Source organism: Mustelus asterias, unplaced genomic scaffold, assembly GCF_964213995.1.
Source record: "Mustelus asterias unplaced genomic scaffold, sMusAst1.hap1.1 HAP1_SCAFFOLD_42, whole genome shotgun sequence".
Taxonomy (NCBI): domain Eukaryota; kingdom Metazoa; phylum Chordata; class Chondrichthyes; order Carcharhiniformes; family Triakidae; genus Mustelus; species Mustelus asterias.
Genome location: NW_027590119.1, coordinates 2,920,678 through 2,946,915, shown reverse-complemented (window position 1 = coordinate 2,946,915; position 26,238 = coordinate 2,920,678). Strand labels below are relative to the sequence as shown.

Sequence of the window (26,238 nt, the reverse complement as noted above, 5' to 3'; positions counted from 1 at the left end):
GATCAATGTAAGAATGAGGTGGAGATGTGGACACGGGTTCAATCATAGAAACCCTACAGTGCAGAAAGAGGCCATTTGGCCCATCGAGTCTGCACCGACCACAATCCCACCCAGGCCCTACCCCCTTGTCTCTACATATTTATCCACTAATCCCTCTAACCTACACATCTCGGGACACTAAGGGGCAATTTTAGCATGGCCAATCAACCTAACCCGCACATCTTTGGACTGTGGGAGGAAACCAGAGAACCCGGAGGAAACGCACGCAGACACGAGGAGAATGTGCAAACTCCACACAGACAGTGACCCGAGCCGGGAATCGAACCCAGGTCCCTGGAGCTGTGAAGCAGCAGTGCTAACCACTGTGCTACCGTGCTACCCCAGGTTACATTCCCGACCAAGGAGAAAACAAGGTCTGGCCTTGGCACTGTCACTTCTTGACAAAAAGATCAGAAGCAAAGTATTTTGTGAGCTGGATGTCCATCAGTTGGATACTGATGAAGGTTTGAATCTTTCATAAAGATTCATTGAGATTTACAAGATAGATGATCTATTGGTTGCCTGTGAAGCATAATTGGACTTTGACAGGTTTCGTGTGAGGGTGAAAGCATCTTTAGTGTGTCTGGATATCGCAACAAAAGACAGGATTGGAACAGCACTAATAGGTGATTGAACCCCAGCAATGACTGGGGAACTATTAACAGGTGTTTCAGGTCTGAATGAAAACATCATCGTGTGATAAACTTTCACAGTGAGACACAACACAGAGAATTCTGAGGCTGAACACAATGATGATGGTTATCACTCTGAAGGAATTGGAATATCAGAAGGAATTTGGTCCAGTGATGAGTGTGTTAGTCACAGACTCAGTCACCTGTTCTGTGTTTGATACATTCAAGTATATGAGTTAGGAGCAAGCACTGGCCACTCAGCCCCTCGAGTCTGCTCTGTCGTTCAGTAAGATAATGGCTGATCTGATTGTAACCTCAACCCCACATTCCCACTTACCCCGTTAACCTTTCACTCCCTTGTTAATCAAGAATCTATCTCGCTCTGCCTTCAAAATATTCAATGGTGATTCTTACAGCAACTTTTGAGGAAGAGTTCCAGGAACTGTCAACGCTCTGGGGAAAAAAAAGTTTCCTCATCTCTGCTTTAAATGAACTTATTTTAAACAGTTACCCCTTGTTCTGGATTCTCCTACTAGAGGAAACATGCCCTCCACATCCACCCTGTCAAAATGCCTCAGGATCTTATATGTTTCAGTTAAGTTGCCTCTTACTGTTTTCCTGAAGAACCTTTTATTGATGTTTTGTTTGCACTTCTGTCCCACGCTCCTGATCTACGGACACCCGGTGCGGAGAGGGGAGGGTCGGGATGGCGACCTCCTCGTGAACCTGCTCCTGGGCCTGGTGAAACGCGCCATTTACCGGTCCAGGCAGCGGGCGATCGAGGGGGCCGTCCATCCTGACTGTCTTCCCCTCTACCGCGGCTACGTTCGCGGCCAGGTGTCCCTGGAGAGGGAGCATGCGGTGTCCACGGGCGAGGTTGACGCTTTCCGCGCCCGCTGGGCACCGCAGGGGTTGGGGTGCATTATTGACCCTAATAATCACATTTTAATTTGATGTTTTTAAGTTTCCTTTCCTTTGCATTTTGATTTCTGTTCGGGCTGTTCCCCCTCCTTTTTGGGGAGCTGCCCCTTTTACTTTGTCCTGATTTAATTTGAGTTTGTTTACTTGGTTTGACCTAAAAAGAGGTCTCTGAATGAAGATTGAGCTTCAGACAGACTCAAACTTCCTTCTGTCGCCCACATCTGTGAGTAAAACACTTTCTTTTCTCCCCCTTTCCATTTATTTTCTCATTCTAGGGGAAATTGGGGACCTGCAGCAACTGAAGGGAAAGGAAGTGAATCCAGGGAGGGTGCAGACTCTGGAAAGGTTGGCCCAGGTCTCTCTCTCTCTTAAAGACATTGACATCTTTGCTCCCTCAGCTTGACACATTGATTTGTCTGGCTAAAAGGATGGTCCCTTTCCGAATGTTCACAATTAAAGGGCTGGTTTCCCCAGGTGATGGCTGACATTTAAGAGAACAATAAATTAATATAGGACAGAGATATGCCTAGTGTTGTTATATTGTAGATTTGATATATTATTTATGGTTCTGTAACAAAGTACATTTATTATTATTTCTCATCTTGTAATGTAACACTGAAGCTATGTTATATATTTCCACTCATCGAGTCATTACAGCGCAGAAGGAGTCCATTCAGTAACTCGAATCCATGCCGACTCTCTGTAGAACAATCCAGTCAGTCCCATTCCCTTTCTATATCCCCTTTCCACAGTCCAAAGATGTGCGGGTTAGGTTGATTGGCCAGGTTAAAAATTGCCCCTTAGAATCCTGAGATGCGTAGGTTAGAGGGATTAGCGGGTAAATATGTGGGGGTAGGGCCTGGGTGGGATTGTGGTCGGTGCAGACTCGATGGGCCGAATGGCCTCCTTCTGCACTGTAGGGTTTCTATGTTTCTATGTTTCCCCAGCAAGTTTATTTCATTCATGTGCCCATCTAATTTCTGAAATATATTAAAGGGGACAGTAAACTAATGTAGGACAGAGACATGTCTGATGTTGGGGTTTTTTTTATTCATCCTTGGGCCACGGGCATTGCAGGCTGGGCCAGCATTTATTGCCCATCCCTAATTGCCCTTGAACTGAGTGGCTCGCTGGGCCATTTCAGAAGCTGGTTGAGAGTCAACCACATTGCTGTGGCTCTGGAGTCACATGTAGGCCAGACTGGGTAAGGACGGCAGATTTCCTTCCCTAAAGCACATTCATGAACGAGATGGGTTTTTTGGTCAATCGACAATGGTTTCATGGTCATCAGTAGATTCTTAATTCTGTTTTTAAATTCAAATTCCACCATCTGCCGTGGCAGGATTCGAACCTGGGTCCCCAGAACATTAGCTGAGTTTCTGGATTAATAGTCTGGCGATAATACCACGAGGCTATCCACTCCCCTGTTGTTATATGGCACAGATTAGATATATTATTTATAGCTCTGTAATAAAATACACTTCTTATATCTGGCTGTGTAATTTTGGACTGCAGCTATATTATATATTTCCAACAATCTCTTCCCTCAGAGAATTGTTAGTATCTAGATTTCTCTTCCATAGGGACCAGTGGAGGGATTGAATATATTCAAGGATGAATTAGACAGTTTTTGAATGACAAGGGAGTCAATAATTATTGGGAACAGGCTGGAAAATGGAGAGAAAGCTCAGATGAGGAAGGATTTCTTCACTCAAGGATGTGGTGATGTTTTGGATTCTCTACCCCAGAGGACTATAGAGCCTCAGTCATCAAGAATTTTCAAGAGAGGGATTGATAGGTTTCTAGATATTGAAGATATCGATGGATATGGGGGACAGTGTGGGGAAAATAATGCAGAGGTAGATCAACCAATAATCTCAATGAATGGTTGAGCAGACTCGATGGGCCGAATGCTGACTGCAGCTCCTATTTGTTCTGATTTCTGTGCTGGACAGGAAGCAGTGAGCATGGATCTGTCAATCAGCCTCAATCAGCACCTTCAGGAGAATTGGGAGGGTGAATATTAGATACAGCAGAGTGAGAATGGAGGGAGAGTGTGTGGGATGGAGATTTACAGCTTTTGGGGAATGAGAGAGGAAAGAACGTTCATTAGAATCATAGAATTCCTACATCTTATCAATCGTCCCTGAGCTTTCACAATGAATCCCACTTCTGAGGACACCCTTATCTCTGACTTGTCTGTACTGCTGGCAGTCTCACAAAGCAGCTGCCTGTGTGCTGATACGGGAGGCCCTGCTCGGCAAGTTTAATGCTCCATGACTGTGTCTTTAATGAATGCTCCATAGAAACTAGAAATGTAGATTTGAATTTCGATCGTATTCTGAATTGCAATGTTTTTTCTAAATTGACTTACAGGATATTAGACAAGGAGAAATCAGACAGAAATCTCCAACATCACATCGAGATCTGACAGAGTGACTCGATTTCTTGGGACCTGAATATCATCGGCCTTTGAATCTAGCAGGAGAAATGTTTGTTTGGCCTCTTCACTTCAAAAGATTGTAAACATCGGTGTGACTAGAAATGCACTGAGATACACACACCCGAGTGAGAGTGTTCCAGTGCACTGAGTGTGGAAAGAGCTTTAACCAGTTACACAGCCTGAAAATACATCGCAGCATTCACAGCGGGGAGAGACTGTACCCGTGTTCTGTGTGAGATTTAACTGATTGTTTAACCTGGAGAGTCACAAGGACACCCACACCATGGAGAAACCATGGAAATGTGGGAACTGTGGGAAGGGATTCAGGTTCCCATCGCTGCTGGAAATTCATCGACGCAGTCACACTGGGGAGAGACCGTTCACCTGCTGTGTGTGTGGGAAGGGATTCACTGACTTACCTAATCTGCAGAGACACCAACGACTTCACACTGGGGAGAGGCCATTCACCTGCTCTGTGTGTGGGAAGGGACTCAGTCAGTTATCCAGCCTGCAGAAACACAATCTCACTCACACCAATGAGAGACCATTGAAATGCTCTGACTGTGGGAGTGGTTTCAAAAGCTCTCAGGAACTGGTGTCCCACCAGCGCATTCACACTGAGGAGAGACCGTTCAGCTGCTCTCACTGCACAAAGAGATTTAGAACTTCATCCGACCTGCGGATACACCAACGAGTTCACACCGGGGAAAGGCCGTTCAGCTGCTCTGTGTGTGGGAAGGGATTCACTCATTCATCCAGCCTGCTGAGTCACAATCTCACTCACACCAATGAGAGACCGTTTAAATGCTCTGACTGTGGGAGCGGATTCAGAAGTTCTCAGGATCTGGTATCCCACCAGCGCATTCACACTGGGGAGAGACCGTTCAGCTGCTCTCACTGCTCAATGAGATTTCGAACTTCATCCAACCTGCAGATTCACCAGCGAGTTCACACAGGGGAAAGACCGTTCACCTGCTCTGTGTGTGGGAAGGGATTCACTCGGTCATCCAGCCTGCAGAAACACAAAGCCACTCACACCAATGAGAGACCATTTAAATGCTCTGACTGTGGGAATGGCTTCAAAAGGTCTCAGGATCTGGTGTCCCACCAGCGCATTCACACTGAGGAGAGACCGTTCAGCTGCTCTCACTGCTCAAAGAGATTTAGAACTTCATCCAACCTGCGGCAACACCAGGGAGTTCACACCGGGGAGAGACCATTCACCTGCTCTGTGTGTGGGAAGGGATTCACAACTTCATCCCACCTGCGCAGACACAAAGTCACTCACACTAATGAGAGACCGTTTAAATGCTCTGACTGTGGGAGCGGATTCAAAAGCTCTCAGGACCTGGTGTCCCACCAGCGCATTCACACTGAGGAGAGACCGTTCAGCTGCTCTCACTGCTCAAAGAGATTTAAAAGGTCATCCAGCCTGTGGGAACATCAGCGAGTTCACACTGGGGAGAGACCATTCCCCTGCTCTGTGTGTGGGAAGGGATTCACTACTTCATCCAGCCTGCAGAAACACAAAGCCACTCACTCCAAGGAGAGACCCTTTAAATGCTCTGCCCGAGAGGCCGGCTTCAGAAGCTCTCAGGAACTGATGATCCCCGAGCACATTCACACCGGGGAGAGGCCGTTCAGCTGCTCTCACTGTTCAAGGAGGTTTAGAATATCATGAACACTGCTGAAACACCAGTGAGTTCACACCGGGGAGAAACCATTCACCTGCTCGGTGTGTGCGAAAGGATTTACTCGGTTATCCAGCCTGCCCAGACACAACATCATCACACCCAGGAGAGACCCTTTAAATGTGGGCGTGGCTTCAAAAGCTCTCGGGGACTCGTGTCCCACCAGTGAGTTCACACCAGGCAGAGGCTGGTCACCTGCTCTGACTGGGAAGGGATTCACTCAGTCAGCAAACTTGGTGAAACACCAGTGAGTTCACAAGTGATTACAGTTCTGGGATTATTCTTGTGAATCTTTCTTGCCCCTTCTCCAGTGCCTCTATTTCCTTTTTCTAAATGGAGATCACAAATAGACCGTAGAACAGTACAGCACAGGAACAGACCCTTCAGCCCACCATGTTGTGTCGAACATGATGCCAAATTAAACTATTCCTTTCTGCCTGCCCTTGGTCCATATTCCTCTATCCCTTGCATATTCATGTGCTTATTTAAAACCCCCTTAAACGCCCCTATCGTATCTGCCTCCACCACCACCCCTAGCAGCGCATTCCAGACACCTACCACTCTCTGTGTAAAAAAACTTCCCTCTCACATCTCCTTTCAACTTTGCCCATCTCACCTTAAGTGCATGCTCCCTGGTATTAGACATATCAAGTCTGGGGGAAAAGATTCTATGTCTCTTATTTTATAGACTGCTATCAGGTTTCCCCTCACCCTCACCGCTATCGAGAAAACAACCCTCGTTTGTCAGTCGCTCACACCCTCCAATCCAGGCAGCATCCTGAAAAACCTCTTCTGCACCCTCATCAAAGCCTCTGCATCCTTTCTGTAATGTGGCGACCAGAATTGAACGCAATATTCTAAGTGCAGCCCAAACAAAGTTTTATAGAGCTGCAACATGGCATGCTGACTCTTGTACTCAATAAAGGCAAGCATGCCATATGCCGCCTTTACCGACTAAATATTTGTGTGGCTAATTTCAGGAAGCTATGGACTTGAACCCCAAGATCCCTCTGTACATTAACTGTATACTTATCCTTAATATTTGATCTCCCAAAGTGCAGCACCTCACACTTGCCCGGATTAAAATCCATCTGCCATTTCTCCGCTCATATCTGCAGCTGATCTACATCCCACTGTATCCTTTGACAGCCTTCTACACTATCTACAACTCCAACTAGCTTTGTGTCGTCTGCAAGCTTACTAACCCACCCATCCACATTTTCATCCAAGTCATTTATATATATCACAAATAGCGCAGGTCCCAGTACGGATCCCTGCAGAACACCACTAGTCATGGACCTCCAGTCAGAAAAACACCCTCCACCACTACTCTCTGACTTCTATGGGTAAGTCAATTCTGAATCCAAGCGGCCAAGTCACCATGAATCCCATGCATCTTAATCTTCTGGATGAGCCGACCATGAGGGACCTTGTCGAAAGCCTCACTAAAATCCGTGTACACAACATCCACTGCTCTACCCTCATCGATCACCTTCGTCATCTCCTCAATAAAATCGATCAAGTCAGTAAGATGTTGACGGTGCTCCCACTGCAGTCCTGTGATGAAAATATAGACTGGTTGGTGAAATGTAGATAACAGGTAGAATTGATATCTAATGAGGACTTTATACTTTAGAATTGAATACAGGGCTCATTGTTACTAACGGGGAAAGAAGGGTTAAAACCCTTACCCAGAACCCTTTTCACACACACGTGGACATCTCTGAATCTGACGCACACCAAATGGAACGTTACACAAGGGGCTGGAATTCACTGGAATTTCTTAACAACCTTTCAATAGAAATGTCCTGGTACCGACTGTGACAAAGGACACAACAGACAGCAAGAACCAGGAGGAACCTTTAACCCAGAGAATGTTAATAACCTTGTTCAGGACACCAGTGCCAGGCACAGGAGGATCCCAGGAAAAACGGAACATTTAATTTCTGTCTGTTTCACAATTCTAAATGACTGATTCTTTAACAAAGGAATGTTTAAAAACAGCATTGTGATATTCCAAGGTCAGCGTGTCTGGGAAAGGGGCACACTGATGTGTTTTTATTTTAAACAGGAGGATCCATTGAAAAGCAGCTCTGGACGATACGAGCACCTCCTGACCTCCTTTCAATTCATTTCAAATCACCCATCACTTTCCGTGGAATATTCTTTATTCTTTCCTGGGATGTGGACACTGCTGGCAAAGCCCCAGCACACGTTGCTCAGCTCCTAATTGCCCCTGAACGGAGTGACTTGCTCAGCCATTTCAGAGGGACAGTTAAGATGCACCCACATCGCTGTGTGGGTCTGGATTCACATGTAGGCCAGACCGGGTAATGATGGCAGATTTCCTTCCCTAATAGGGAGCATTAATAGGGTGAACCGGACGGGTTTTTACAACAATCCATGACAGTTTCATGGTCAATGTTACTGAGACGAACTTTATATAATTCCAGATTGATTCACTGAATTCAAATCCCACCAGCTGCCTGTCCCCAGATCCTTTGCTGGATCTCTGCATTACTCGGCCAGAGACATTCCCACCACCTCCCCCTGAATGGAATATTCCACAGACCCTTAGTTAAACAGGAAGGAGAAAAGAGAGAGGCTTTGACCTTTGGATGACCTCATCACCAACTACAGAAACTTAAAGCTGACCATTGTGTCAAAGTTTATAAACTTTATTTTTATAAAACACAGAGTAAGAAACAGGTGAAAAGTAACGATGGACATTCCGACTGACATCAGAAACATTGATTGACCGGATAAACACTCACTACATCACAGAGCGATCCTCAACCATTAAAGAATTGACCCACAATAAGGAATGAGAGAGCCTTATAAAAAGGGGCAGGAGTTTACACAGAGAGGTGACACCCACAGCTGCTCAGGATGATGGAATTCAGTTCAGGAAGCGGATAAAGTGAGAAGCTTTTGCGATTCAAGGCAGAAGTATTGAACAATCTGGAATCAGTGCTTCTTGAGCTTGCTGACCAGCCGAACACTTCAATTAATCTCATCATAAAAACCCCCAGTGTAAATAACATGGATTTGACTGACAAATGTTGAAGTGTTGATTTAGACCCACAAGTTTTGACTTCCCATTTGAGCCTGGGGCACCTTTCTGTCTCTCTATTGCTCGTGTCAATGACAGCCAGGCGAAGGAGCTGAGGGCTGAATTTAGCTGAGAATAACGGGGCCTGCGCCCCAGTTGGGAAACTGCCCTGGGCGTTGCACTAATAGAGAGACAGGAAGGTACTGGAGGACTGACTGGGAAATGGGCCTCCAACCAATCAGGGCACCGGAGGAGGTGACCAGGGCTGATGGTGATGTGACCCCCGGGTTCAGTGTCCCTGTGTCCAAAGCGGGGAGTCGCGGGAACAGGGTACAGAGCAGCTGAAGAGAATCCAGTTGTGTCCAGAACATTGTGAACATCCCTTTACTCTGGTTGTCTTTGATCCTCAAGTCATTTTCTGTTTGTTTTAACCATGTTCTGTTTCATTAATAAACTTTTATCAGTAAAAATATTTGATTTTTCTGGACATTTCCTGATGAGATTGATGCACTTTAGGGAAAGTGGGTGAGAGGGGTTGGCAGGCTCTTTAACATGCTGGGCTTTCAAGAGAGCTGTTAAACATGCTCTCTCTGTGATCCCTCACTCAACTTCACTCCGTTATTTTCCAGTTCTGTTCTGGTCCCGCCTGGGGTAACATCTACTCGATCTTTTCTCCTGAAGGAGCACCGTGAGTTCTAGGTTACTCGTACATAAGGACAGATGCTTCAAGCAACAGATCAAGCATGGATGTAAAAGATTCTCCAGCTCTCTCTTTACCCCTATCCGAGTTGTGGACAGTTCTTACTCTGTGTTATTTCCCCCAATCCCTTAATTGTCTCAATCTATAATATTATCCATTTTATTTTAATTTTCCTCACTTTGTGAGCATGTGCAGTGTGTTTAATTGGACCCTGATTGTTTTGAACTCAGTTTCTCTCTGGAGTGTGTGTCAGTGCCTTGATGATGTCACAATGTTGTCTCAATCCCCTGGCCACATGAACCATTTCATCTCCTGCTGTGTCTCAAGTAGCTGTGTGTGTTTGGGACCCGCTCTTCACTCCATCTCACCATGAATTTAGGCTTGTTATTTTTCACATGTAACAAATCACATCTGCACACTCACTCCGGTATCCCAAAATCATGTCACACATTCTTAACTCTCAGATGTGCTGACGAAAGGATCAAAGTGAGTGTCTGTCTTTCTTATTTCCCCGTTATTGTCTGATATTTCATGCAATGACTGGGCTTTCAAATGTAGATTTCTTTAAAACAAAGTTCATGGATGTCGGAGTGTTTCACAGACCAAGTATTATGCTGGCCTTCACTGATTTACAACTCAGCTAATACAAAGAACAATATGGCGGCACGGTGGTTAGCACTGCTGCCTCACAGCACCAGGGATCCAGGTTTGATTCCTGGCTTGGGTTACTGTCTGTGTGGAGTTTGCACATTCTCCCCGTGTCTGCATGAGTTTCCTCCGGATGCTCCGGTTTCCTCCCGCAGTCCAAAGCTGTGTGGGTTGGGTTGATTGGCTGTGCTAAATTTACCCTAGTTTCTGGGGGATTAGCAGGGTAAATATGTGGGGTTACGGATATAGGCTGGGATTGTTGTCAGTGCAGGCTTGATGGGCCAAATGGCCTCCTTCTGTACTATCGGAATTCTATTCTATGAATATAATGAAGCAATGTAATGGGCATCTTGTTTATTTTCAGCCTGGGCTAATACAGTGACCTGGAGTTTTATGACCCTTTTGGAATTGTTGGGTGGAGCCTGATTGAAAGGTCAGCGCTCTCTTTGGACATTTTTTTTAAACAGGAGAAAGATTTTAGTTTTCTTTCGTAACAAGCTCTTTGGACTGCAGACTGAGAGCAGTGTTTCTCATCTCTCTCTGTGGAGTGAAGATTCTGCTGCCTATGAGTTGCCAGCTGGAAGATAGTGGCAAGCAGTCTCTCTCTCTCTGTCTCTCTCTCAAGGTCCTGAAAGTTCCAGCACTGGGAAGTCAAAGTTTGAATTCAACATTTAAAGGACTAATTCACAACAGGTGTTAAAAAGCTGCCAAATCCAGCATCATGTGAGCATACCTGCTTTCTGGGCAAAGCCTAGAACGGGGTGTATGTTTGAAGGGATTATTTGATTTGCAACTGTATACTTAGCTGTACTGGTTGATACAAGATCATGGTTGCTTTTTATTGCAATTGGTAAAAGTTATGCTAATTTTTCTTCTTATACTTTAACTGTGTTCTTAAATACACTTTGTTTGATAAAAGCTTCCCAGTGGCTCACTTGAATCGTACCTGGAGTGAAATATTTATGCTCACCCATGCCAAAATCAAAGTGCAAAACTTCTGGCTCGGCTGACTTTGTAAAACACTTTGGAGTTTCTGACCTGGGTCATAACACGTTTAACCACGCTCAAGCTGAGTTATTCCAATTCCTTTATTGTCCAGGACAATATCTGCACAGTATCTTTAAAACAGAAATTAAACATTCCCGTTTGATTTCAGGTATTAACATGTTCTGTTAGTTTGTTCTTTATTGTCAATGTCAGGCTGGGGTTGTTCCCCTTGGAGTAAAGGAGGTTGAGGGGAGATTTGATAGAGGTGGACAAGATTCTGACAGGTTTAGATAAGGTGGACAAAGAAAAGCTGTTCCCATTAGCTGATTGGATAAGGACGAGGGGGGACACAGATTTAAGCTTTTGGGTCAGAGAGGAAGGGGGGGATTTGAGGAAGAATATTTTGATGCAGCGAATGGTAATGACCTGGAACTCGCTGCCTACGAGGGTGGAGGAAGTGGAGACAATAAACAATTACAAAGGAAATTGGATGGGCATTTGGGGCATTTCAAAAATAAATGCTGACTAAATATCTCTGAACTTCTCAACACCCTGTCACTCTGTGATCCTTGTGAAATTTAAAACAAGGTATTTACAACAAGACTCAAAGAGCATCAGCCCACTGGAGGCAAAGTTGTGAGACCGGCCAGTCCAGCAGAAAGAAACCCTCCGACCCTCCCCATTGACCAACTGTGAGAATGAACAAAATGCAGTCCTGGATGTAATTGAGAGCAGAAACAATAACAGCAGAATCTAATCCCCATATTCACTTGTGAACTTGTTGGTGTGTCAGCAGGGTGGATGAATCACAGAATCCCTTCCCACACTGAGAGCAGATGAACAGTCTCTCCCCAGTGTGAACTCGCTGGTGTGATTGCAGGGTGGATAACCGAGTGAATCTCTTCCCACACACGGGGCAGGTGAACGGCCTCTCTCCAGAGTGAACTCGCTGGTGTCTCCGCAGATTAGATAACTGAGTGAATCCCTTTCCACACTGAGAGCAGGTGAATGGCCTCTCCCCAGTGTGAACTCGCTGGTGTGTCTGCAGGTTTGATAAATGAATGAATCCCTTCCCACACTGAAAGCAACTGTATGGCCTCTCCCCAGTGTGATTGCGCTGGTGTGTCTGCAGGCTGTACAATTGAGTGAATCCCTTCCCACACTGAGAGCAGGTGAACGGTCTCTCCCCAGTGTGAACTCGCTGGTGTGACTGCAGATGAGATAACTGAGTGAATCTTTTCCCACATGCAGAGCAGCCGAATGGCCTCTCTCCTGTGTGAACTCGCTGGTGTTTCTGTAGGTTGGATGACTTACTGAATCCCTTCCCACACTGAGAGCAGGTGAATGGCCTCTCCCCAGTGTGAACTCGCTGGTGTGTCTGCAGGCTTGATATCTGAGTAAATCCCTTCCCACACTGACAGCAGGTGAATGCACTCTCACCAGTGTGAACTTGCTGGTGTCTCTGCAGAGTGGATGAATCAATGAATCCCTTCCCACACACCCAGCAGGTGAACGGCCTCTCCCCAGTGTGGCTGTGCCGATGAGCTTCCAGTAGAGAGGGCGCTTTGTATCTCTTCCCACAGTCCTCACATTTCCACGGTTTTACCATATTTTCAGTCTCCTTGTATCATTTGAAACCTTGTCCACACAGAGAACACGGTATGGTCTCTCCCTGCTGTGAATGCTGCGATGTATTTTCAGGCTGTGTAACTGGTTAAAGCTCTTTTCACTGTCAGTGCACTGGAACACTCTCACTCAGGTGTGTGTTTGTGTCCCGGTGTTTTTCCAGTCACACTGCTGCTTAAAATCTTGCAGTCAAACATTTCTCCTTCCCATTCAGAGGCTGAGGATATTTAGTTTCCAAGGAATCGAGTGACTCTGTCAGATCGAGATGTGATCGTTAAGATTTATCGGTGTGATTCCTCTTCTAATATCCTGTAAAAACAATTTACAAAATTCATCACAGTCAGTACAGGATAGAAATTCTAGTTTCTGTGGAACATTCTTTCCTCTCTGATTCCCCAAAAGCTGTAGATCTCCATCCCACACACTCTCCCTCCATTCTCACTCTGCTGTATCTAATATTCACCCTCCCAATTCTCCTGAAGGTGCTGATTGAGGCTGATTGACAGATCCATGCTCACTGCTTCCTGCCCTGGACACAGAGAGCTGAAAATCTCCATGCAGACTGCCAGTCTAACAGAAATATGGCTACATTCTTGACTAAGAATGTTTTAAATGGATTGTTTCAGTGAGTGAAGATACAGGGGGGTTGTGATTGATGATGATATTGAACTTGCTGCCAACGTGGGTGATCATAGAGTTTTACAGCATGGAAAGAGGCCCTTCGGCCCATGGTGTTTGTGCCGGCCATCAAGCACCGTTCTATTCTAATCCCATTTTCCACACTTGATGTGTAACCTTCCATACTATGGCATTTCAAGAGCTTATCTAAATTCTTCTTAAATGTTATGATGATTCCCACCTCTACCACCCTTTCAGGCAGTGAGTTCCAGATTCCCACCACCATCTGAGTGAAAAAGCTTTCCCTCACATCTCCTATAAACCTCCTGCCCCTGAACTTAAATCCAGGCCCCTGGTTATTGACCTCTCTACTAAAGAGAAAAGTTCCTTCCTGTCCCCCCCTATCTGTGCCCCTCAGAATTTTATACACCTCAATGTTAGGCTGGATAAGAACATAAGAACATAATAAATAGGAGCAGGAGTAGGCCATCTAGCCCCTCGAGCCTGCCCCGCCATTCAATAAGATCATGGCTGATCTGACGTGGATCAGTACCACTTACCCGCCTGATCCCCATAACCCTTAATTCCCTTACCGCTCAGGAATCCATCCATCCGCGCTTTAAACATATTCAGCGAGGTAGCCTCCACCACCTCAGTGGGCAGAGAATTCCAGAGATTCACCACCCTCTGGGAGAAGAAGTTCCTCCTCAACTCTGTCTTAAACCGACCCCCCTTTATTTTGAGGCTGTGTCCTCTAGTTTTAACTTCCTTACTAAGTGGAAAGAATCTCTCTGCCTCCACCCTATCCAGCCCCCGCATTATCTTATAAGTCTCCATAAGATCCCCCCTCATCCTTCTAAACTCCAACGAGTACAAACCCAATCTCCTCAGCCTCTCCTCATAATCCAAACCCCTCATCTCCGGTATCAACCTGGTGAACCTTCTCTGCACTCCCTCCAATGCCAATATATCCTTCCTCATATAAGGGGACCAATACTGCACACAGTATTCCAGCTGCGGCCTCACCAATGCCCTGTACAGGTGCATCAAGACATCCCTGCTTTTATATTCTATAACTTGGGGTTGTTCTCCTTGGAGCAAAGTAGATTGATTGAGGTGTACAAGGGTACATGGAGGTGTCAAAGTTTTCATGCTCTGTTTACACGTGTACAAGCTCTGACTATGGGTCATCCAGTCTCGAAACGTTGGTTCTGTTCTCTCTCCACAGATGATGTCAGATCTGCTGAGATTTTCCAGCATTTATTGTTTTATTTCCCTTTCTATTTCCTTCTCTGTCACCGCTCTGCCTCATCAATAAGACATTGGGACTCAGAGGGTTGATGCAGTTTGATGGACAAGTTGTCTCCATTCTGAACACTGATTGACAACATTGCCCTCTACAAACATGGCGGCCGCACATGCGCACTGTTGCATATTGCCCCCAATAAAGATGGCGAACGTTAAACCGAAACGAACATGAGGAACTGCAGCCCTGCTCGGTACAGACTGGGTCCGGGAAGCTCTCTTCCGCATTTTGCGACTCTCACAACATGCTTACACGGCGTTTCCACCCACCAGGACGATCCATTGCTCTCTCCGTACCGCCAATCACCTCGAACAGATTTCCGAGCCCAAAATAACCGTTTTCCATCGCCATTACTCACACTGCGCATGCTCATGTCAAAGTTGACCCCGCCCCTTGTTGGCTCCTATTGGTCCGGTCCGATCTGGAGCGGTCGGTCCTCCAGCACTGCCCCCTCTTCCCATTGGTCCGCGCTGCTGCCAATCAGCCGGACATCGTGACGGTGACTTGCTGTTTGTCCAATAATCAGTGACAGAGTCTCAGTGTAACAATGACACACACAGACTCCAATACAATCAGAGTGGGGATGGAGCACAGAGACAACACAGCAAAGCACTGACTTACTCTGAGTGTAACAGTGACACACACAGGCTCCAATACAATCAGAGTGGGGATGGAGCACAGAGACAACACAGCAAAGCACTGACTTACTCTCAGTGTAACAATGACACACACAGGCTCCAATACAATCAGAGTGGGGATGGAGCACAGAGACAACACAGCAAAGCACTGACTTACTCTGAGTGTAACAATGACACACACAGGCTCCAATACAATCAGAGTGGGGATGGAGCACAGAGACAACACAGCAAAGCACTGACTTACTCTCAGTGTAACAATGACACACACAGGCTCCAATACAATCAGAGTGGGGATGGAGCACAGAGACAACACAGCAAAGCACTGACTTACTCTCAGTGTAACAATGACACACACAGGCTCCAATACAATCAGAGTGGGGATGGAGCACAGAGACAACACAGCAAAGCACTGACTTACTCTGAGTGTAACAATGACACACACAGACTCCAATACAATCAGAGTGGGGATGGAGCACAGAGACAACACAGCAAAGCACTGACTTACTCTCAGTGTAACAATGACACACACAGGCTCCAATACAATCAGAGTGGGGATGGAGCACAGAGACAACACAGCAAAGCACTGACTTACTCTCAGTGTAACAATGACACACACAGGCTCCAATACAATCAGAGTGGGGATGGAGCACAGAGACAACACAGCAAAGCACTGACTTACTCTGAGTGTAACAATGACACACACAGACTCCAATACAATCAGAGTGGGGATGGAGCACAGAGACAACACAGCAAAGCACTGACTTACTCTGAGTGTAACAAATACAATGTTTGTTCAAATAATAAGTCATGTTGCAGTATGTTAGTGAACACAGCATTAGATCCAATGTAATGATAATACAGTCAGTATCTAGTGCACCAGAACCAAAGTTTCGGCTTCATTTGACAGTGTGTGTGAGTCATGGTCTATTGATATAATGTATTTAAATTCCGGTGTGTGTTACTCTGCCCCACTGTCATTATCAGACAATAACCTATCTGTTATTCCAATTCTGCTGTATTTTACAACTGCAGCTCCTGGGGCTGATTGGAGTCTGGTATAATAATCACAAAGGTCGGTTTCAGTGTCTCTGAGGTCATTTTAACTGCAGGTAATCTGACATTAAGGGAGACAAGAGGCCCAACAAACATTTGATTATAATAGGAGGACAAAGTGTAAGGGAACAATGATATTTTAAGGTGTCTGTGTTATGGTGAGTGTCTCTGGGAGGTGAGTGATAAAATACAAGTGGAAACATCATGATAGAGACACATGTGACTGACTTGGCCTGACTGAGAGCTGTTATACTCGAGGCGAGAATAATGAGGACATGGGGATCTCCTGAGATTTCTGATATCTGAGGTGTGTCTGTTAGAGGAACTGAAAATAATCAGTTCCTCCTCATGGTTATCACCAGTTCGCAAGTTACACAGACACACAGGAAAGAGATCTGACAGCTCATCAAACACAATATTTTAATCTTCTGTTTGAGACACATTATGACCGAAAAGATCAAACATTAAAACCTTAGGAGAGAAACATTCAGAATGTCACAAAGATGAGTGAACTGTCCAATTAATCCCATTCACCATAACTCTGCCAATTTACCTTCTGCAAGTATTTATCCAATTCCCTTTGAAAGCTATTATTAAACCTGCTTCTCGCACGTGTCAATTTGTGCATTCCAGATCATATCAAGTTATTGTGCAAAAAATTCTCCTTATCACCCCCTTCAGTTCTGTTGTCAATTAAATTAAATCTCTGTGTCCTCTGCTTACAGACCCTCCTGCACCGGGGAAATTGATTCTCTCCATCGACAGACCCTCCTGCTCCTGGGAGATAATTTCTCTCCATTGACACTATCATAAATCATTTGTCATTTTAAACACCACTATTAAATCTCCCCATTACATTCCCCAATCTAAGATGGATAACCCATGTTTTTCCTGCCCTGAAGAATTACATGGACTCAAAATGTTAACTCTCTCAACAGATGCCGCCGGACCTGCCGCGTTTTTCTGCTTTTCTCCCTGTTTTTCCCTCTATAATCAATCAGAAACTCTTCATGATTTTGAACATCTTGATCAGTTAGGAACACACAGAGCCTGAGAGAGATACAGAGGAAAGGAGAGACAGAAAGACTGAGAGAAAAATTGAGAAAGATTTTAAAAAGCAGAAAGATGACGCAATCAAAGATAAAAGCTGAGAAACAGAGGAAACAAGCAATACAGAGAGAATGATATAGAATTTAAGGGAGCAGGCTATCAGTTCCCAGCTATGGGGAGCAGAGTCGGCATCTCCACATCAGAGCAGAGGGAACTCAGTGGGTGGCACAGTGGTTAGCACTGCTGCCTCGCAGCTCCAGGAACCTGGGCTCGATTCCCGGCTCGGGTCACTGTCTGTGTGGAGTTTGCACATTCTCCTCGTGTCTGCGTGGCTTTCCTCCGGGTGCTCCGGTTTCCTCCCACAGTCCAAAGATGTGTGGGTTAGGCTGATTGGCCATGCTAAATTTGCCCCTTAGTTTTCTGAGATGTGTAGGTTAGAGGGATATGGGGGTAGGGCCTGGGTGGGATTGTGGTCGGTGCAGACTCGATGGGCCGAATGGCCTCTTTCTGCACTTGTAGGGTTTCTATGATTCAGTAGCTGATCCAAAGACACAGCTGGTTTTATCTGCAAATGGAAACTCTGAACAGAAATAACAGGCTCATTTGTAAATGTCACCACAATGTGACCTGTGAGACTCTGCCCTGACTCTCTGGACAGATATCGGCCGCATTGACAGATGTTCTCAACAGATTGTTGTCCCTGGATTTATTTTCTGCTCAGAAATGAGATGTGAGGTTTGGAACCGGCAGCAGAGAAACAGGAAGTTGTGTTACGTGAGAATGAAACAGCCGGCATCAGTTTGATGTTATCACCGTGAACAGTCTTCCTGCCTGTGAGGGTGAACTCACTCTGACAGCATCAAGAACAACCACACAGATTGCTGCCGGTCTCAGCATTACATTCACCTCCATTCCCATTTTAAACAATAAAGAAAGGAGATTATTAGGATTTTTAACACATTCACTGAATTGGGAGATGGACTGAGGGTCATCACTGGGAGAAATGAGGAGGAATTAGAGAGTTTTCCCAAAGAGGGTTATTAGAAAAGAGGAGATTTAAAGTGAGTCAGGGCCTGTCAGAGGAAGTGGGAGAGAGAAACAGAGAGGATTGAATCTCCATCAATGAGATGTTTTCTCAGACAGTGAAGAGAGATGAAGTGTGTTTGTGCTTTTTCAGAGAGAGGTAATGAGAGAGAGAAAACAATGAATAAGTTTAAGCAGATCTGAAATAGGAAGGTTAAATGAGTGAGTGTTTGAAAGAAAGATAGAGAGACATTAAGTGATGAAGACAGTTTCTGAGAGGAGAGAGATTAAGTGAAAATGAGAGAGGAGCGAGGTTAGAGTGTAAGAGAGGTGGAAGGTGAGGTAAGTGTGAGTGAATGCCTGGAGAGAGAGAGAGATGTTCAGTGAGTGTGAGAGAGATGAGAGATGTTGAGTGATTGAGTTTCTGAGGGAGAGGAGATGTTAAGTGAGTGAATGTCTGAAAGAGAGGAGAGCAGGTTCACACCCAGGGGTCACTGAGAATGATCAAAATAAGGAGATCACCCAGAAAACTACCAACAGGAAACTTCAGCTGAACACATCACTCATTCTGAAATGGTCAGTCAGGGCTCTGTTGCTGCTCAGCTTCTCTCTGTTCTGTTCATAATGGTTAAAGGCTGATAGGAGTGAGGTTTATTTAAAAGGATAGTGTGTGGGAAGCACACAACAAAACTGAGAATTTTTGGACACACACTGCAGCTCCTTCTCTATCTGGGAATCAAATTGTTGTCTCATTGTCCCAGCAGTTAACAGGCTCCTTTGAACGTCTCCAGCTGCTACTTTAATGCAGACTTCAACCAATTTATTTGAAGCCAGTTTCTGGTCAATAAACTAGGACTGACACACACACACATTAAAATGTTTTAGACTTTTTTGCATTTTTAGTCTGGAAACCTAAACCTGCCGTTTCACTCTCAGTCAGGAATAGATCCCAGTTTTACACCAATCTTTGTCAGCACGTTTCCAGCATTCACCATTGTTCTTCCTGACTCTAAACACAGTTGTAAAGGAGCTTCTTTTCCGTGTCTAGGAGCTCTGAACCATGGAAAAGAACGACTGGGACACATTTCTCACACACCTCAGGATTCACCCACACGGGGACTTTGCTGTCAGTGAAAAGTGATGAAAAAGACCAAAGTGCTGTTTGTCCCTCTCAGCGTGACCCTGAAGGACTGTGTCAAGAATGAAGTTCTGTTCCTACTGTATGATCCTCCCTCAGATTGCCCTTTCTAAGCTCCAGCCTGGTGACGTTAAACACTCAAATGGAAAAGACAAAAATCTACAACAATGATTCAATCAAATGTCTATTTCACATTTATTCAGAATATCAAATCTCAACAGAAGAAAAAAGTCAGAATGAAGATGATTCAGTCCTGGATATGATTAACAGCATCAATAAGTGTAGAATCCAAACCTTGCAGTCCCTTGTGAACTCGCCGGTGTGTTAGCAGGTGGGATGACTGAATAAATCCCTTTCCACAGACATTACAGGTGAACGGCCTCTCCCCACTGTGAACTCGCTGGTGGTTCAGAAGATAAGATAAATGAGAAAATCCCTTCCCACAGACAGAGCAGGTAAATGGCCTCTCCCCACTGTGAACTCTCTGATGTGTCAGCAGGTTGGATGACTGACTGAATCCCTTCCCACACATGGAGCAGGTGAACGGCCTCTCCCCAGTGTGAACTCGCTGGTGGTTCAATAGGTTAGATGAAAGAGTGAATCCCTTCCCACACACGGAGAAAGTGAATGGCCTCTCCTCACTGTGAACCTGCTGGTGTGTCAGAAGGTTGGATGAATTAATGAATCCCTTCCCACAGTCTGAGCAGGTGAAGGCCTCTCCCCAGTGTGAATTCTCTGGCGGTTCAGTAGGGCAGATGGACGGCTGAATCCCTTCCCACACACACAGCAGGTGAATGGCCTCTCCCCAGTGTGAGTATATTGGTGCGTCAGCAGATCCTTTTTGTTTTTAAAGCTCTTCGCAGTCGGAACAATTAAAAAGTTTGTTGTCAGAGTGAACAAGTTGATGTGTCTGCAGGTGGGATGACTGAATGAATCCTTTCCCACACACAGAGCAGGTGAATGGTCTCTCCCGTGTGAATACGTTGGTGTGTCAGCAGATCTTTTTTGCATTTAAAACACTTCCCACAGTCAGAACATGTAAACATTCTCTCATCAGTGTGAACAAGTTGGTGTGTCACAATGTGGGATGAGCGAGTGAATCCCTTCCCACACACAGGGCAGGTGAACGGCCTCTCCCCAGTGTGAACCCGTTGGTGAGTCAGAAGGTTGTATGAATGGGTGAATCCCTTCCCACAAACGGAGGAGGTGAATGGTCTCTCCCCAGTGTGACTGCACCAATGAACTTCCAGTTGTGATGGGAAACTGAATCCCTTCCCGCACTCCACACATTTCCACGGTTTCTCCATGGTGCTGGTGCCCTTGTGTTTCTCCAGGTTGGATGATCAGTTGAAACCTCGTCCACACACACAACATACATGTAGTTTCACCCTGCTGTGAACTGTGTGATGTTTCTTCAGGCTGTGGACTGGTTAAAGCACTTTCCACAGTCAGTTCACTGGAACACTCTCAATCGGGTGTGTGTTTGTTTCAATGCTTTTCCGGTCACACTGATGTTTAAAATCTTTGCTGACAGACAGAAGAGTCAAACATTTCTCCTCCCACATTCAAAGACCAATGATCTTCAGCTCTGAATGAACAAAGTGACTTTGCCAGTCATGATGTTCGTTTGAGTTTTCTGTCTACCAATCCTCCACTTCCAATATCCTGTAAAAAAAAATTTGGAAAAGTCATCACTGTCAGTCCAGAATAGAAATCCTGAACAGACAATTCTAGTTTCTCCGTAACATTTTTTCCTCTCTTGTTCCCCAAAATCTGTAAATCCCCGTCCCACACACTCTCCCTCCTCCCTGGGCTTAAACCCATCTCACCATCTGCATCATTTCTTTCCTCCACTCCCAGTTTTCTCCCTCCCTCTCCTCTGTCTGGGTTCAGCTCTCCAGCTGCTGTCTGCAGACTGACAATAAAACCAATGGGTCTTACAGGGGGTGTTGGGGCCTCCAGCGGGTGTTTGTGAATCCTCCCCGCCCACCTCCCAGGGTTTCCTTCCTTCCCAGAGATCAGAGTCCTCATTGATTTGAGGCCAAAGTGTAACCTCTTATTTATTGTCCCCCTCCCCCATCCTCTGATGTGAACCATCCTCCAGTGGCTGAGCCAGGATGGGGCCGTTAACCTGGGCCTGTTCCCGGGAGGGAGGGAGGGAGAAGCCCCGCAGCTGCAAACCAGGGAGCTGACAATGATTCTGAAGGGTTTGCGGATCCACAAAGTGTTTCCAAATCCTCCCAGCCACCGCCTAACGCTGACTCCGCTTCTCCGGGACAAACAAGCGCCAAGGACAGCAATGACACTGCGCATGCTCCACATCACAATGCCCGGGGACTGATTGACGGCAGCTCCGGACCATTAGGACGATGGGGCCGGACTGGAGGACCGAGCGGGAGCGGCTGGTCCTCCAACCAATCGGAGTGAATGAGGGGCGGGACCTGAAGCATGCGCAGTGCGGGTAATGGCGACGGACAGACGGACAGTTTTAACCTGGAAGCGAGATCAATCCGAGGTAGAGGGCGGCGTGCGGGGAATGATAAATGTGGCGGGTGGGTGGAGAGGCTTCATAAACATGTTGTTCCAACCCAAACCCCGGAAATGAACTTCCCGGTCCCGCCATTTGTACCAAATGGAGCGGCAGCTTGTCGTGTTAGACCCGGGCTGACTGCCGCCTGTGATAAACCACTGTTAAGCTTATTGCCTGTGTGTGTGTGACATGTCTGGGCATGCCCCTGCCAGCCCTGCATGAGACTCCTCCCCCCCCCCCCCCCCCGTCCAGGTATGAAGGTGACTGCTCCCCACCCTCCTGCCTCAGTTGCTGGACCAGTTCATCAGCATGGGTATGCTCCAAGTCTTTTGCGAATAAAAGCCGATTTGTTCTTGCAAACAAACTAGTCTTTACTTGATTGATAGATAGTGCATCACCGCCATTGAGGCTGCATGTGGGAGGCCGGCAGGGATTGTGATCGGAGAGTGATGTCACAATGGAATGGGTGAGGGTGTGATGTCACAATGGAATGTGTGAGTGTGTGACGTCACAATGGAATGGGTGAGGGTGTGACGTCACAATGGAATGGGTCGGAGTGTGACGTCACAATGGAATGGGTGAAAGTGTGATGTCACAATGGAATGGGTGAGAGTGTGAGGTCACAATGGAATGGGTGAGAGTGTGAGGTCACAATGGAATGGGTGAGGGTTCCAAATTTGCCCGACTTCGGTCATTGCCAAGATTTCCGAGTCCATTATTAAAGCTGAGATCGCAGAGTACTTGGAAGTGCAGGATAAAGTAGGACTGAGTCAGCACGGCTTTGTCAAGGGGAGGTCATGTCTGACAAATCTGTTAGAGTTCTTTGAGGAGCTTTTGATTTGGTTTGATTTATTATTGTCGCATGTATTAACATACAGTGAAAAGTATTGTTTCTTGTGCGCTATACAGAGAAAACATAGGGACCTCAGATTGTTGTAAAGAGAGGTTGAAGATGTCTGTGAATACCTCTGCCGGCTGATCCGCACAGGATCTGAATGCACATCCGGGTATCCCATCCGTGCCCGTTGCTTTCTGTGGGTTGACCTTGAAGAAAGCTGCTCTGACATCTGCAATGGAGACCCCAGATACAGGTTCATCCAGGGCTTCCAGGGTGGAGGGCATGCTCTCGCTGACCTCTTGCTCAAAACGAATGCATTGAGCTCATCAGGGAGAGGAGCGTTGGAGCCGGCGATTTTACATGTCTTCACCTTGGAGACTGTTATGTCTTGCAGACCTTGCCATAGTCAGCGGGGATTGGTGTGGCTAGCCTGGGACTCTAGCTTGGTCCAGTATTGTCTTTTGGCATCTTTGATGGATCTCCTTAGATCATATCTGGTAACAAAGAAGTTAGATAAAAGAGAACTAGTGGACCTGATTTATTTAGATTTCCAGAAGGCCTTTGACAAGGTGGTGCAGAGGAAACTGTTAAATAAGTTAAGTGCCTATGGTGTTAAGGGTAAGATCCTGGCATGGATAGAGGATTGGCTGGCAGAAGGCAGAGAGTGGGGATAAAGGGGTCTTTCTCAGGATGGCAGCCGGTGACCAGTGGTGTGCCTCAGGGGTCAGTGTTGGGACCGCAACTTTTCACAATATACATTAACGATTTGGAGGAAGGAACTGAAGGCACTGTTGCTAAGTTTGCAGATGATACAAAGATATGTAGAGGGAGAGGTAGTAACGAGGAAGCAGGGGGGCTGCAGAAGGACTTGGACAGGTTAGGAGAGTGGGCAAAGAAGCGGCAGATGGAATACAATGTGGAGAAGTGTGAGGTTATGCACTTTGGAAGGAGGAATGGAGGCACAGACTATTTTCTAAATGGGGAAATGCTGAGGAAATCAGAAACACAAAGGGACCTGGAAGTCATTGTTCAAGATTCTCTTAAAGTTAACGTGCAGGTTCAGTTGGCAGTTAGGAAGGCAAATGCAATGTTAGCATTCATGTCGATAGGCCTGGAATACAAGAGCAGGGATATATTTCTGAGGCTGCGTAAGGCTCTGGTCAGCCCCCATTTGGACTGTTGTGAGCAGTTTTGGTCCCCATATCTAAGGAAGGATGTGCTGGCTTTGGAAAAGGTCCAGAGGAGGTTCACAAGAATGATCCCTGGAATGAAGAGCTTGTTCTATGAGGAACAGTTCAGGACTCTGGATCTGTACTCATCGGAGTTTATAAGGATGAGGGGGGATCTTATTGAAACTTACAGGATACGGCGAGGCCTGGATAGAGTGGACGTGGAGAGAATGTTTCCACTAGTAGGAACAGCTAGAAATAGAGGGCACAACCTCAGGCTAAAGGGACGATCCTCTGAAACAGAGATGAGGAGGAATTTCTTCAGCCAGAGAATGGTGAATCTGTGGAACTCTTTGCTGCAGAAGGCTGTGGAGGCCGGGTCATTGAGTGTCTTTAAGACAGAGATAGATAGGTTCCTGATTAATGAGGGGATCAGGGATTATGGGGAAAAGGCAGGAGAATGGGGATGAGAAAAATATCAGCCAAGATTGAATGGCGGAGCAGACTCGATGGGCCGAGTGGCCTAATTCTGTTACTGTGTCTTATGGTCTAATGAGTTGAGACTGGGGTGGCGTCGGACGATGTCACTGAGGTGGAAATAGGCAGTCTTGATGATGATGTGGCTGGAAGCTCATCCTGGAGTGAAATATTTCACCATGGTTGTGAACAGCCTGGTTCCGGCTCCGACAGGGAGTGGAGTTTGTCGTGGGGACTGAAGACAATGGGTTCAGACTTCCCAGTATTTATATGGGTGAAACTTCTGTTCTCTTAGTCCTGGATGTCAGACAAGTCAGGATGGTGTGTGGGTTGGAGGGGAACTTGGAGCTGATGGTGCTAACCCCTGTGCCACCGTGCTGCAGAATGCTAAATGGAATGAGAGAGAGAGTGTATGTGTGAGGGGCGTGGGTGGAGATTTAAAGAATGTTCCATAGAAACTACAATTGTCTGTTTTGAATTTCTATCATGTGCTGACAGTGATGATTTTTGTAAACTGCTTTCAGTGTATATTGGAAGGAGAGGTTTTGACTGGAAAAGCACTGAGATTCTCACACCCGTATCAGAGTGTTCCAGTGCACTGATTGTGGAGAGACACAAGGACTCCGACACCATGGAGAAACCATGGAAATGTGGAGACTGTGGGAAGGGATTCAGAGCCCCATCTGGGGTGGAATCTCATCGACGCAGTCACACCGGGGAGAGACCGTTCATATGCTGCACTTGTGGGAAGGGATTCAATCATTCATCAAATCTGCTGAGAGAGAGAGAGAGAGAGAAAGATTGAGAGAGAAAGAATCCAACCCCTGCAATCACTTGTGAACTTGTTGGTGTCGCTGCAGGTTGGATGACCGATTGAATCCATTTCCCACACACAGAGCAGGTGAACGGTCTGTCCCCGGTGTGAACTCGCTGGTGTCTCTGCCACGTGGATGACCTCCTAAACCTCTTTGTGCAGTGAGAGCAGCTAACCAGTCTCTCGTCAGTGTGAATGGGTTGGTGGACCATCAGTTCTTGAGAGCTTTTGAAGCCACTCCCACAGTCAGAGCATTTAAAGGGTCTGTCTTGGGTGTGAGTGACCTTGTGGCTCAACAGGTTGGGCAACTGAGTGAATCCCTTCCCACACACACAGCAGGTGAACGGTCTCTCCCCGGTGTGAATGCGCTGGTCGGTCAGCAGATTGTTTAACCGAGTGAATCCTTTCCCACACACAGAGCAGGTGAATGGTCTCTCCCCAGTGTGAACTCCCTGGTGTGTTTGTAAATGGGATAACTGAGTGAATCCCTTCCCACACACACAGCAGGTGAATGGTCTCTCTCCAGTGTGACTGCGCCGATGAGTTTCCAGTGCAGATGGGAACCTGAATCCTTTCCCACAGTCCCCACATTTACACAATTTCTCTATGGTGCGGGTGTCCTTGTGACTCTCCAGGCTTGACAATTAGTTCAGTTACAACATAACATGGGTGCGGTCTCTCTGCTGCAATGTATTTTCAGGCTGTTTAACTGGTTAAAGTTCTTTCCACAGTCACTCAGGTGTGTGCATGTTTCAGTGTGTGTGTGTGTCTCGGTGCTTTTCCAGTTACACTGATGTTTAAAATCTCCTGAAGCAGACAGAGCAGAGAAACATTTCCATTCTAGA

At 46.2% G+C, this 26,238-nt stretch overlaps 3 protein-coding genes across 5 annotated transcripts in view; 1 reads left to right on the top strand and 2 right to left on the bottom strand.

Moving 5' to 3' along the window:
* Positions 1–11,737: 11,737 nt before the first annotated feature.
* Positions 11,738–20,406, bottom strand: LOC144482744 (uncharacterized; the record flags this gene model as incomplete). Its single annotated transcript, XM_078201582.1, has 2 exons — positions 11,738–12,491; positions 19,879–20,406. Coding segments are annotated over 2 exons (1,140 nt in total), but the record flags the coding sequence as incomplete, so codon positions are not given.
* The window catches only part of LOC144482806 (uncharacterized), an 11,559-nt gene continuing 5,059 nt past the window's right edge, over positions 19,739–26,238 (bottom strand). Inside the window, exons 2-3 of one of the 3 annotated variants that reach the window (XM_078201677.1) lie at positions 23,062–23,427; positions 19,739–21,230 (exon numbers count right to left, since the gene is read on the bottom strand). In XM_078201677.1, coding sequence (XP_078057803.1) covers positions 20,453–20,872 — 420 coding nt within the window. In that variant the 5' untranslated portion in view covers positions 20,873–21,230; positions 23,062–23,427 and the 3' untranslated portion in view covers positions 19,739–20,452. Of the gene's footprint in view, positions 21,231–23,061; positions 25,147–26,238 lie in introns of those variants that run through there. The other 2 variants (XM_078201676.1, XM_078201679.1) reach the window with 2 other exon arrangements.
* Positions 22,018–26,238, top strand: part of LOC144482765 (uncharacterized) — a 7,832-nt gene continuing 3,611 nt past the window's right edge. Inside the window, exon 1 of the mRNA XM_078201605.1 lies at positions 22,018–22,080. The gene's annotated coding sequence lies outside the window, so the exon portion shown is untranslated. The remainder of the gene's footprint in view (positions 22,081–26,238) is intronic.